Source organism: Lytechinus pictus, chromosome 3 (assembly GCF_037042905.1).
Source record: "Lytechinus pictus isolate F3 Inbred chromosome 3, Lp3.0, whole genome shotgun sequence".
In the NCBI taxonomy this organism is placed as follows: domain Eukaryota; kingdom Metazoa; phylum Echinodermata; class Echinoidea; order Temnopleuroida; family Toxopneustidae; genus Lytechinus; species Lytechinus pictus.
Window position 1 is genome coordinate 79,994,476 of NC_087247.1, and position 13,667 is coordinate 80,008,142.

The 13,667-nt window shown below is 35.8% G+C and overlaps 1 protein-coding gene across 2 annotated transcripts; it reads right to left on the reverse strand.

The window, feature by feature from the left end:
• Positions 1 to 1,087: 1,087 nt before the first annotated feature.
• LOC129256646 (small ribosomal subunit protein mS33-like) lies at positions 1,088 to 13,146 on the reverse strand. Of its 2 annotated transcripts, none has more exons than XM_064097785.1 (3): positions 13,056 to 13,146; positions 5,211 to 5,445; positions 1,088 to 1,293 (listed from the first exon to the last, which is right to left on the reverse strand). In XM_064097785.1, exons 2-3 carry the CDS (start codon positions 5,417 to 5,419, stop codon positions 1,188 to 1,190), a joined length of 315 nt encoding a protein of 104 aa, XP_063953855.1. In that variant the 5' UTR covers positions 5,420 to 5,445; positions 13,056 to 13,146; the 3' UTR covers positions 1,088 to 1,187. The 2 variants fall into 2 exon arrangements, with proteins under 2 accessions (XP_063953855.1, XP_054750779.1); XM_054894804.2 differs by having other exon boundaries at positions 13,021 to 13,112.
• Between the last annotated feature and the right edge of the window lie 521 nt (positions 13,147 to 13,667).

Here is a 13,667-nt window from a genome sequence, read left to right on the forward strand (position 1 = left end):
GTCTAACTCTGTGCTAAAATTATGGGAAGCCAAAAGTGTCAAAAATGTTATTATGTTGTATGTTTCTTATGTTTATTGTGCTCTTTCCTGGTTCATCGATGGTGAAGACAATCATCTATTTATACTTCCTAGACAATTATGAATGATTTGAGAGCCAAATGAGCTGAAATATGATATATCTACTGTTGGTGATTTATGTAACAATTGGCTATCCATACTTAAACCACAACTTTAAACCTGATTTTAAGTTAAACCCGACTTCAGAATACGGTCCACTGTGTCTGATAAAGCTGTTGTGCATGAATTCATGTATGACTGGTGATCCTTTCTTTGGTGCCAAATTAGATTGTCAATCATTCCAACTTTCAAAATTATTATTAACAAGCATCTAAATGATAAATTCAATCAATATTTCTTTAAAACAAATTAGGATTAACAATCCAATCATGCTGAAGCAGGGATATATTGGTTTACTTCAAGTAGCAAAAAAGAAAAGAGTCCGTAGTTGTCACTTTCATTGAACTCCAACTGAAAATCACAAGTTGCAAAGTTTTTATAGTGTAGAATATATGACACGAAGAATCTTTAAGGGACCATTTTATAAAGCTGTGTGTAAGTTGTACATATCTTTACATATGACTAGTGACCTGTTCTTACATGTTTGTGTTGCGCCTAAAATTGTGCATAACTTATTATCAGCCTTATCAAACACAAGGGTATGATAATTTTTTTTACTCAAAATGATTAATTTTTCCCACTTTCTTGCACTCTCCTCTTCCCCTCTATCTCCCCCTCCCTCCCTCTTTCTCTCTCTCCTCCTCTCTATTACACACACACACACACCCTATACACATACACAAATAATTTCAAAACCAAAATGTGAATTTATATAATGCTTTATTATTAATCATAATTATTGTACAAAAAAGAACAATGACTCTCGGTCATTTAGAAGCAATACAATATCTTTCTTCACTGGTGTCATATCATGAAGAGCTCCCATCATCCTGCATCGCTCTGACTAACCAACCATACCAACGATGAAATCTGTTCATCATATTCAATGCACTTCTTAATAGTTCTTAGGTACACTGATTTATGTTACATAGCTCCCTTCTCTCTCTCTCGAAGAATTATCCATCCATCTTTGGAGTTTATTCAGTCTTATCATCATTAGAAAAATTACATCATTTCCTTTTCATAGCCCTCTTTCCTTCTCCTTTCTTTGGTGGAGCTTTTCCTTTCATTGCCTGAACCCGCTTCATTTCATCTCTGAAGTCTGCATGCTCATCTCTGTAAAAAAAAAAAACATTCAAGATATGCAATGAAAAATGGCATTGACAGAATGTTCTGAATTAAACACACAAACAATACCATTATTGTATAAATTATAATTTAGCAATTTATATATTAAGCAATTGTTTTAGACTGAATATGTTCATCACATGAAATGAAAATATCATTTAATAAAGTAAATTTGTTTAAATATACTTATATTGGTTTCTAACAGTTTTATGTAATACAAGCATTTTATATTAAAAAGAATGTTCACTTTTCACTTTTAGACTTTGTACCTTCTTCCTTTTTTGTCATTCACTATTAATAATAATAATGACATTAATTTATATTTGTGTGAATGTACTTAAAAATTTGCGGAAGTGGTTTATTACACCATGTGTAAAGTCCTGGAATGATTGATATAAAAGTAGACAGAAATTGAAGTTACATGTAAATGGAAAGGCAAGAATGTGGAGGTTGGGATTTTTTCGTAATGAGTGACTGTCCGTTTTTCGACTCCTGAAGACGGGACAGTCAACCTGTCCGAAAAATTGAGTCTTCTCTCCTGCTCTACAACTTCATTTGCAGACTCAAGCCAGCCTTCTCTCATCTACTCAAGCCTCTCACCCTGCCTACTAATCAGCTTTCCACTCCTTCTGGTTTACAGTCCTTGTAAGGACTACACTCATACCAAAAAGAATACTCTACTACCAGACCTCCACTTTCTCGCCTTTCCATTTTACTTCTATAATCTATCCACTTTATCTCATTCCTTCCAGGACTGTACAGGGGGTAATGTAATCAACTTCTGCCATTGTTCATACCACCATGCAAACCTTTAAACAGCACTTAAATATGTCAGATTTCATTAAAGTGACATGTAATAACAATCATTATCACTTAGTGGGCCCTATCATTCATGAATTCTGTACTCTGATTGGTCAATTTGTCTTGAGATAATTCAGTATTTACCCATTTTTTCTTGGTAAAAAGATCAAACAGGTAATATCAGCCTGCATCACATGTTTGATGTTTGGCTGTTGGTGTTTCAATGTTGTTTTTATTGTTGTGCGCATGTCCAGTGCTGATTTCAACCATGGCCATGCGTCTTGAACTCACCCCACAAAAAGGTGGTTTTGTTATGCTCCTTCAATTTTCTCCCAGTTAAACATACCATATCTCGATTGAAAGGACAGATATTATCATGAAATTGGTATCATTTCAACACTAAATATATACTTTTTCACGTCAGAAAAAATGAGCGCGATAGTATTTGCGACGCCGCGATTGACAGAATGAAAAATGGCAAGGGTGGTTGAGGGGGGGGGGGGAGGTACACACAAAGTCTATGAGAAAGTCACGTTTCATATTTCAAACATGAATAAGTTTGGTACATGTATACAGGGGGGGGGGGGCTGGATAATTAATTTTGGTCTCATTTTAAAGCATGAAGTGGGTAGTATAATAATCCAACACTTTACACTTTGTTTCAGTTAATTTTGATTAGCAATAATTGATTGAAAAAAGAACTAAAATTCTACATAAGAAACACCCCAAAATCTTGCGTAAGAACAATTTATGACGTGATTTTTCAGGTGAATTGAGAGGTATTTTTAGCAAATTTGTTTCATTTAAAAGCTGAGTATAAGCTGTATTAGGGGTGATAGTATAATCTTATATGCATAACAATTTGAGTCATTTTGCTGGATAAAACAAGGGGTGTTGAGGGGTGGTGTAAGCAGTACACATTACATGCAACTCTATGGGATTGTTGTATTAGTACCTATTAAACATGCATAACTTTGGTTTCCAGGGGCTGGACCTATCATTTTGATCTCATTTTACAGCTAAATATAAAAGGTATAAAAATACACCTTTGTAAAATCATTAATTGATTATGATTTATTAGAAATTTTAGGTAAAACTGTATAAAAATGATTTTAGATATTTGAAATTTACATGAACTTGCATATCAAAATTACCTCAATGAAATTATTGAACCCCTTTAAGTTACTGTATATCATTTCAAAGGGAATTTCTTTCAGAGCAATACAAATATGATCACTAATTAATGGTATGGGCAAAGAGAAAACAAATATGGAGGTCTGAAATGAAGTATATCGGGGACCCTAAAAATTCCAATATTTTCATTCATAAAATGTGAACAATTCACCCTGCCTCATTTTTAATGCCATTTTTTAAGATCCTCGTAAAATTTCCTTTCAGAAAAAGTATACTTTTGAATGGATAGGATGAATACACCAGTAAGTGTGCTATCATTAGATTTGACATAACACAAATGGGGCGAGTTCAAGACACATGGCCCCATGTTATATGAGGCCCTTTTACGTGCATATTCAAGCATCGCGCTGCACACTCCCACTGGGCAATTTGTTACCGATTACCAATTTTACCGGTTATTACCGGTAATATCACCCGGAAATTTGAGTAACACCAAATATTACCGTTATTACCATGTTATTACCGAAATTATAATTCCTGTTGATACCTGTTACTGTTATCACCCTGATGAAACCTACATTTACCTAGTTACAACAGGGTGATGAGGGGTAATAAGGGTAATGTTGAATGACTTTGATTGGTTATAACATTGCAAACTTTAGTAATAAGAGCAATCTTACAGCAATCCCAGCGAAATTTTCAAAGTCCAAAAAATTACTGTTATCACCCTGATGAAACCAACATTTTACCCAGTTACAAACAGGTTGATAAGGGGTAATGGGTAATGTTAAAACGCTTCCATTCCCAGACAGCAAAGTATCTGGATCACATACGGTTCTTATCTGGGATATCTGGGTCCCATATGGGCCCACATGGAACCCAGATGAAAACATATACTTGAACCCACATGGTGCCCAGATAGGACTCAGATGGAAACGAGACCTCCAACCCATGCGGAACCCATTAATATTGGGTAAATGGAGTAATATCAGATGGTAATATCAGGAAAATGCTGGGAATATTAGTTACTCATGAATATTCATTACTACAATAAATGGCCAAAATTTTAGCTAATATAGCTGTAATAATTAATGTGTTTATGTTTATGCAATTATTCCACCCAGAAAATTTTCAGAAAAATGTGTAGTTTATATATCATATTAGTCATAATCATGAAATTAATTTTAGAAAAATGTTTTAGGGTTGAATAATTGTTAACCATAATTTGTCAAGTGTTGTAAACTCGCTCAATATATAGAAGTAAATGACAGGGTTTGGTGGATAGGTGTAGGATAGGATTAGGATTAGGATGTAGGATTTTAGGATAGGATAAGATGATATGGCTTAGAGTATGGAGTTGTAAAAATGTGCTTCAATGACCCTAATGACACTAATTGTTTTTTTAATGAGCCGACATTAATTGGGTAATATTGGGTAAACAGAGTAATATGAGGTGGTGATATCATTAAAATGCTGGAAATAGTAGTTACATCATACTGAGAAATATTGGGTAAATGGAGTAATATCAGGTCCCGGTAATAAGAGGGAAGGATTGGTCTACTATTTCCCTGTTATTACCCACTGTTGTTACCGTAGTAATATCCATGTTATTACCTGTTACAACCCGGGTAATGTCAGGTAAAATGCCCAGTGGGCTACTATTTTAATGGTAGAATGCACACTCTTTTTACCTTGTGATACCTTTCTACTAACAAAGTGCAGGGTTTTACAATTTTAATTCATTGTCTTGATATCCTCATATTCTACAATAACAATCCACTAATACGCAGATGAAACTGTTACATTCTGCTTGGTCTCATGTAATACAGGAAATATCTATGCTATGGTTCCATATTCCATTTGGCCTCCTGCCTCATGAAATATAGAACGAGAACGTAGATATTTCCCGTATTACGTGAACAAGCAGGATGTACATGTACACTAACTAATAATGTATTATGGCATATTACCTGTATAGTCCAATATATCTGAGGTAGTTCATCAACTTAAACGCCTCCATATGTGGTGGATAGTAATCGACAATATTTTTCCTCATTTCTCTTGGTTGTTCTCTCATCATTTGTACTACCTTCATTGACTGAGATGATGTTGGTTTGTAGACATCACCAAAGATACGTGCACTCAGGCGTGCCATACGCCTGGCATAATTTGAAGACATCTCTGCCTATTGCAGTTCCAACAATGCTGAAACAAAACAAAAAATTATATAAGAAGTGAATTGTGTATCAACTATATATTAAGCTGAACAACAGTGGAATTAATATTTGAAAAGTCAGCATTAATATTGTATAGTGTTTTATCGAATTGTCTCTTTACTTTGGGGGCAGCTTTCATGACAAGCATGGTCAGAAAAAAATAATAAAGAGATTTAGAAATTAAAAAAGGCAAATATATTTAAAAGAGAAATACTGATAGGCACATTAAAATTTGATGTGGTTTATAAATCAAGACAAAATACTGAAAATATTTATATGATATTGACTGGTCTTGAGGGGAACATCAAAATATGTCGCCCACAATAGAATCCAGTCAGTCCGCAAGCCCCTGTGTTAATGAGCAAATGAGCAAGATTTATCCAAGTCCTCTCGTGGCTGAATTCATGTCCCTGCAAAATCTCGTGAATTGTGAGACTTTCTTTCTCAAAGAATTTAACCACTTTCTCCTTGAGTAATATTGATTATTTTTGTACCATGGGCAAGAGTAAATGTTACCCTTTTATATTGGTCATTTCTTTTGAATGAAATATTTTGATAAATAAGTGAATTTTTTACCTGAAAAGATGCATCAAACAGAATTTTCTTCCTCTGTTTTCACTTGCAAATTGTGCAACATTATGTGTTTTAGGCACCAACATTATTTATATCATCAGAAAGCTCAAACTCTATACAGTCAGTCCGCAGCCCGTCCGAAAGTGCTCTATTTTATTCAGCAGTATGCATAGCCGTCCGTGGTTATGCATACGTAATGAGCTGTGAAGACGAACTTTCCGATCGGTGTTTTTTGCTCTTAGAATCGTTTATTCCTCACATAATTGGTCTTATTTTATAGGTAAAACTATGAAATTTCTGATCAGCTAAATAAAATGCACATTTAATGTATTTTGAAGACCGATATTTAGCTTAGAAATGATTTTTTTTCAAGAAATATATGTGAATAAACAGAGCGCATTTTTGCATCGAAATCACACTTGCGTCAAATTGATATTATAATCAATATAAAGCGTAGACATTCTTCTTTACGACTGAAAAAGAATTATGAAATTTCATGATGTAGCAAAGTAAGGAACCACAAAAAACCACGGCAATGTCCATCGCGAAATGATTGGAATTGTAGTAGAATTGCCGACGCGTTGTGATTGGTCAACAGCGGCGCACAGACTTACAACATTATATATAGCTTAAACAAGTGGAATGCCTCTGGCCGTCTCACCTGCATCACGCGATTCAATATAGCAGCAGTGCTGATTTTGAAAACTACTATAACTCGCACAAGATGTTCAGTGATACTTGTTTACTCTTATTTCCACGTTTTATGAACTAGACCAATACACTTATAGAGATATGATGGCAATTCAACAAATACCCCCAACGTGGCCAAAGTTCTTTGACCTTACATGACCTTTGACCTTGATCATGTGACCTGAAACTCGCACAGGATGTTCAGTGATACTTGATTACTATTATGTCCAAGTTTTATGAACTAGACCAACACACTTTCAAATTTATGGCTGTAATTCAACAAATACCCCAATTTGGCCAAAGTTCATTGACCCTAAATGACATTTGACCTTGATCATGTGACCTGAAACTTGCACAGGATGTTCAGTAATACTTGATTACTATTATGTCCAAGTTTCATGAATCAGATCCATAAACTATCAAAGTTATGATGGTAATTCAACAGATACCCCCAATTCGGCCAAAGTTCATTGACCCTAAATGACCTTTGACCTTGGTCATGTGACGTGAAACTCATGCAGGATGTTCAGTGATACTTGATTAACCTTATGTATAAGTTTCATGAACTAGGTCCATATATTTTCTAAGTTATGATGACATTTCAAAAACTTAACCTTAGGTCAAGATTTTGATGTTGATTCCCCCAACATGGTCTAAGTTCATTGACCCTAAATGACCTTTGACCTTGGTCATGTGACATGAAACTCAGGCAGGATGTTCAGTAATACTTGATTAACCTTATGGCCAAGTTTCATGAACTAGGTCCATATACTTTCTAAGTTATGCTGTCATTTCAAAAACTTAACCTCAGGTTAAGATTTGGTGTTGACGCCGCCGCCGCCGTCGCCGTCGGAAAAGCGGCGCCTATAGTCTCACTCTGCTATGCAGGTGAGACAAAAACCCGGAAGTAGTACGGAAGAGATCGATGGCGAATTGCGTGAGCGCTATGTTTTGACGTGTGCAAGGACCCTGGTTCGAACCCGCCAAACTGTGTTCTTTTTTTTTTTTTTTTTTTTTTGGGTGGGGGGGGGGGGGGTTGATGGGGATATGTTTATGCTTTTTCTTTAAATCATATTCCTTCATCGTTCCTACCCAGCTTTATCCTCTTTTTACTTTCATATGAAGTTCTATTTAGGCCTGTATTTATTAAATCATGGAGCTATTAATAGCTCTATGATTAATTCTTACTTCTTCTTAATAACTGCTTTTGATTTTCAAGTTCTTGATTACATTTATTTGGGCAGGGGTGGGAAGGGAAGTGAGTTAAAGGTCAAGTGCACATCAACAAAAAAGTATTTGAATAAATACAGAAATTTCCCTGTTTTTAAAACAAAACAGTTATATACACAAAACAATGGTATGCAAATAGAGTTGATTATGTCACTCACATCAAATTACTTTTTAAATTTTTGTTGCATTTTTATTATATAAATTTTAGCAAATTTGATTTAAAAAATCTTTCTCGAATCACAATAGGTTACATTTATGGAAACTACGAATGTTAATGGAGGAATTAAAATCCCTCTCAAAATATGTTAATGAAAATTAAAATAAAATATACATGTCATGTACATGTATTAAACAAAAAAATACACAAGAAATTAGAGTGCGTGTGACATAATCGGTTCTGTAATTTGCACATTGACCAAGATGAGCATATAATTGTTTTATAAAATTAGGCAAATTTCTCAATGTCAAAATAGTAATTTTTTGAATTTTGAATCATAGTTTTTATGAAATTCTCTGCAATACTTTATTTTTCTTTAAATTCAAATTAATTTTTTGGTGGGGTGGACTTCTCCTTTACTCTTTGCTTGGAATAGGGAATGCGCATTAATATTTATCCACGAACAAAATTGTCTAAACATATGCAAATCAGTAATTGGACACATGCTCACTTTCCTTTCATCCAGGCCACTCCCTCACATCCACCAGGTTTACAGTCTTATAACAAAAATTATGAATTAATTATAATACCATCACACCATAGCTCCATGATCACACAACATTCATACAGTGCTTCACAACAAATATTTCACTTCTGTTCATATATGCAATAATTACTGTGGAAAACAAAAACAAGGCGTAACCACATTCAAATACCGTTTAAAAGGACAAATATATTATACCTTTCTATAAAAAAAATTGTGAACATACATGGCACTTAACCTTCAGCACATTAGATAACATATAACAGAGTTGCTTGAGAACAAAGTATAATTATGGGGTATTGCAAGAAACTTATGTTCAATTGCAAATCAACTACATGTTTGTGTTTAATCAAAGGACTTACCCTTAATTTTGGAATGTGTGATTGAGTAGAAAGTTTCTTGCAATGCATTAAAAATGTTCTTTGGTTTTGAATTGTGAATTTTTATTTTTGTCAAGCTGTATTCCTGTCCAAGTCAGTATTCTTAGTCCTCCCCAAAACTGTGCTCTTATTTTTTTGTTTCCAATATCGATAAAGATCAATTTTCTGTTGAATCACTATCAGTCCAAAATTTGCAAACGAAAAAAGGGCTTTGTCCAAATCATGGTCTGACCATTATAGTACATGATGGAATCTCCCAGAATGAAGTAGCAAGCAGAGACCAGAGTCAGCAAGTATGCAGATCTGTGTGTAGAAGAGACAAAAAAGAGAGAAATAGTCTGAATTATTCAAAGTATGAATTATGTTACATGTAAGTCAATTAAGAGACTAACTAAGTACTGTCTGTGACAGCCACAATTTTTTTATTTGAACAAAATGGTTTATAAATACTACTGAGTACGGTAGTACCAGACTTTTTACTTTGACTTTAAACTGTTTATAGTCTCTAGAGTAGACTGTCTGAGCTAATCATCATTTAATTCTTAACCGCAGCCTGGGGCAAAAATCATCATGGGGCTCAACTTTGACTAATTAAGAAAAAAGGTTAACAATTTTCAACATAAATCAAGAAATATCTCAATCTATAAAAACTTGATGGAATTCGGAAACCTGATTATCATTTAAATAAAACTTTAGAAGGGATCTACTTATTAAGCTTCGTTTATATCAAGTTTTAATTTAAAAAAAAACAAGTCCACCGTCCACAGTCACAAATATAATGCGAGCCATCTGCCATCATTACAGAAGTTTCAACGTATGGGACCAGAGGCGAAATTCTACCAACCCGTGACGAACGTAATTTTGGCATTGTTTCGCGCCATCGTGGAGTGAACGAGAAGGTTACTTCCGGGTAAAACGTAAATTTCTTGATTTTTAGGGTATCATTTTCTCTAAAATAAAAATATAAGGTGAGTTTGCGTCAAGTTGGTTCTGACATATTTTGAACAGTGACTTTTCTTCTTTCTAAAAAACCCCGATCGAAACAATTTGGTTATGTAGCAAAGTCAGGAACCAAAAGTGAAATTCCGACTACAAAATCGCAGTTAAAATATTACTGAAATAAGCATCAATTAAAGAGGTAAAAATGGTAGGTTGAAAATGTCGAAATATGGAAAATTATATACCGAAATGTAGATGAAGGTCTTGAGAATAACTTACCACAATTCGTTTCGATGTAAACTGAAGTTAGCGACCAGTACAGAGCTATAACTTCAGCCCCTCCAATTCAGTGGGAAAATCAAGCCAAATTGATCGCACGTTTTCCTTCGGAGACCGCTAGAGGGCCGCTGAATAAATCTCCGTGAATATGCTCATTATCGCGCGAGCTGCGGTCTGACTGTATACTTTCTTACAATGTCACTCTTGATATGTGGCATCTTTAAGATGGGTCAGCAGCCAGTTATTTCCATCAAGATGCAAGACGAGATTTCTGAAATTTCTGAGTAACATAAAATCCAGAGTTCTGATTGGCTGAATACTGTTTTCAAAACAAACAGGAGCGGGTAATTTGAAGAGATTACCACATGGTGAGTGTGACCTTGCAGAGGCCCAGTGTGGGGAACATTGGAATTTGCGTGGGTGTGTGGTCTATGACCAATCAGAGTGCAGTATTCTTGTTTTTGAGCTGCAAAATGTACTTGGCCTATGAAAAGCTGGCTGCTGACCCATCTAAAATACATCTTCTTATAAAAATTATATCATATTAAAGCTTAGATCTTCAGCTTTATCATGATTTAAAAATCATTTGTGCCTAAACAGAAATTAAGTGTGAAAACAACAACTTTTGTTGCATGAAAAAAAATATTTTGTTTCATGTTTTAGATCAAAAGTTTTTCCTATATTACAACATTCTTTTAAAAATCCAAACACATGACCTAAAAGAATGATTCTTCTTCTTTACAAAGATACCAAAAACATGAAATTTGGTCAATATTTAGAGCAGCAATGGCCGAATAAAAAGAGGTGTTTTGGTTCGCACCAAGCTCATTAACTATGCAAAAACCCTCTTGTCATGAATATCACTTGGATAAAAGAAGCTACTTTTTCAGGGCTTGCGGACTGACTGAATCATATTGGCCTGAGTCTTTAGACTAGGGCAATACGGTTCTGTGGTTCTTTTAAGTTCAAGAGCCAGTCAATATTATTATCATTACCCAAGACTGTACTATGTGCGAGACAATGTGTGTATAATTCAAGCTATTATTTCGGAACAATTTATATGTATGTTTGCTTATCACTACTCAGGTTGATTCAAGTTATTTACAAAGTAAGCAAAGTAACCCTTAATAAGCAATTGGGACATTGTTACCTTGCAGTCGCACATATCACATGGTGCGCATATACACTTAACGCATAGACATCTTGTGCTTGGGTTTGTGCATGCACTGGCCATGCAGCGCATTATCTACATTGATGATCCTTAGCATTTATGTTGCGCAATTTATCTGTTAAAAACATTGAAAGGCGCAGGCTCATCCAATAAGTTAATCACTATACATCTGCCAAAATAGTGAGTTTTGAGAGACGGTTTAAAGAGTTCTATGCTGTCAATTTCACGAAGTGAAGAAAGAGGGAGCTCCAAAGGCGTGGAGCAGTAGAAGAAAAGGCACGGTCTCCAAATCCCCTTAGGCGTGTGATGGGTACATGAAGAGTGATACCAGCACCAGATGAGCGCAAGCCAGGACGTACACGGTGCTGTTCTATAAGGGAAGTCATGTATCCTGGAGCTACACCATGCACAGCCTTGAAAGTAAGAAAGAGGATTTTGAATTCGATCCTGTACTTAATTGGTAGCCAATGCATCTCTGTGAGAATAGAGGTGATGGGTCATTCCATCTGGATTCACCCAGTGGTTGCACCCGACCCTCTCAGTTTTTGTTGTAAATTGGTACACATAAAATTCACCATGGCCCATGGACAAAACAAAAAAAATTAGTCTAATCGGTCCGTCGGTTCTTGCGCTACCGCCCGCCCTTTTCTCCTTGTTTTGACAAAAATGGGCATGACCTTCAACTTTCAATGGCCATTGCGTCGCAATGTGTTGACCAATTTTCATGAAAGTGGTACCATTCAAAAGGAAATTCAGAGAGGAATCCAAAAAAAGTTAGCAGGAGAGCAGCAGCGTTGGTTCATAAACTGGTTCCAGCAAGATTTCTCAATTACTGTAATTAGCAATCAAAATCGGCTCCTACAGCGCAAGCGCACTAGCAGAAATGTGGCCAATATTTTCCTCTGATTTGTACAGAATTCCTATGGGCAGAGCTTGGGGAGGGCAACATGGCAAATGTTTACCTCGTTGGGCTCGGATTGAAAGTAGCGAGCAAAATATGACTTTCATTTATTTGCTAAAATGCCTTGTATAGGTAATAATCAATTATATATGATTGCACTTATGAAATGTAAATCCACTAGGGTAACAAGTCCAGTATTCGTCAGCTTTTGCTTCAATGGCTGTTGCAAACTCAAGAATAATTTTATTAGTATACTAACACTGAGTGAGGCAATTGCTCAGTTATAAGTCTATAAACAATAATGGCTACAGAGTACCTGTACAATTTGAATATGTCTAAAACACGCACAGAGTGAAATAAAGGTGATGACGGTGTCATTCTCGAACTGAATGAAATAATAGCTCTCAGACTCAGTGCCATTTTAGTTCTTCACACATATTTCACTGCCAATTTCAAAACATCGCATGCGCAAGGCTCCGAGCTCAGACCCTCGTGCATGCGCATGTGATGTTTTGAATTCGGCAGCGAATTATTTATAGGTGTGAGGAACTCCATGTTGGCTCTTATTTCACCAATTTTGAGGCTAACCGGAGGATGGTGCGAAATCCAGGTGTAAAGTAAGAAATTAAGCTTTTCCTCTTTTTTTTTTTATGCCGATTCAACATATACTGTTTTACAATAAATATGCATTTTTTCCCACCTTTGCCACCCGGAGTATCCGAGCTAGTTTTGTACCTGAAGTTCGGGTAGGAGGAGCGTAGTGTTGCGGTAGTGAAGTGGGGTGGAGCCTGCACGAACATCACTTGAATAGTACGATACCGTGTACGGTACCTAAAGAGGAGACAGAATTTGGAACTGAATATAGAGTCTTAGACTGCGTTCAGAAGCATAGGCAGGTTAGGTTAGGTTAGGTAAGGTAGGGTAGGGTAGGGTAGGGTAGGGTAGGGTAGGGGAGGGCGGGCGGGCAGGCGGGCAGGCAGGCAGGCAGGTAGGTAATACTTAGACCAAAAGCTTCAGTCTCTGTATTTTGGTTGTTCCGCTGAACTGCGTTGGCTCACTCACCAATACATAGACTGAAGAGCTTGGAGGCCCGTACATACAGACAACGTATTAGCAGTAACGTTAGATCTAACATTCGGAAACCTGATTTTCTGATCTTTTTTTGTAATAAAATGTCACATTATAAAAAAGAAATTACATCCATATTTACAAAAAATGTATAAAATTCTGAAATATCGTACCTTAGACCGCAGTTACCGCTAATTCCTTTCAAATGATGATCGAAACATCGTCATCTTCGATCCTTTCGTTGGTCAACGTAAGTTGCCATCTTGGATGACGTCATCA

Excerpts from the sequence above, each read along its gene's own strand:
- LOC129256646 (XM_064097785.1), bottom strand. The coding sequence starts at position 5,419 with ATGTCTTCAAATTATGCCAGGCGTATGGCACGCCTGAGTGCACGTATC. Across the intron at positions 1,294-5,210 it reads AGATATATTGGACTATACAG|AGATGAGCATGCAGACTTCA; the intron begins GTAATATGCCAT and ends TTTTTTTTACAG.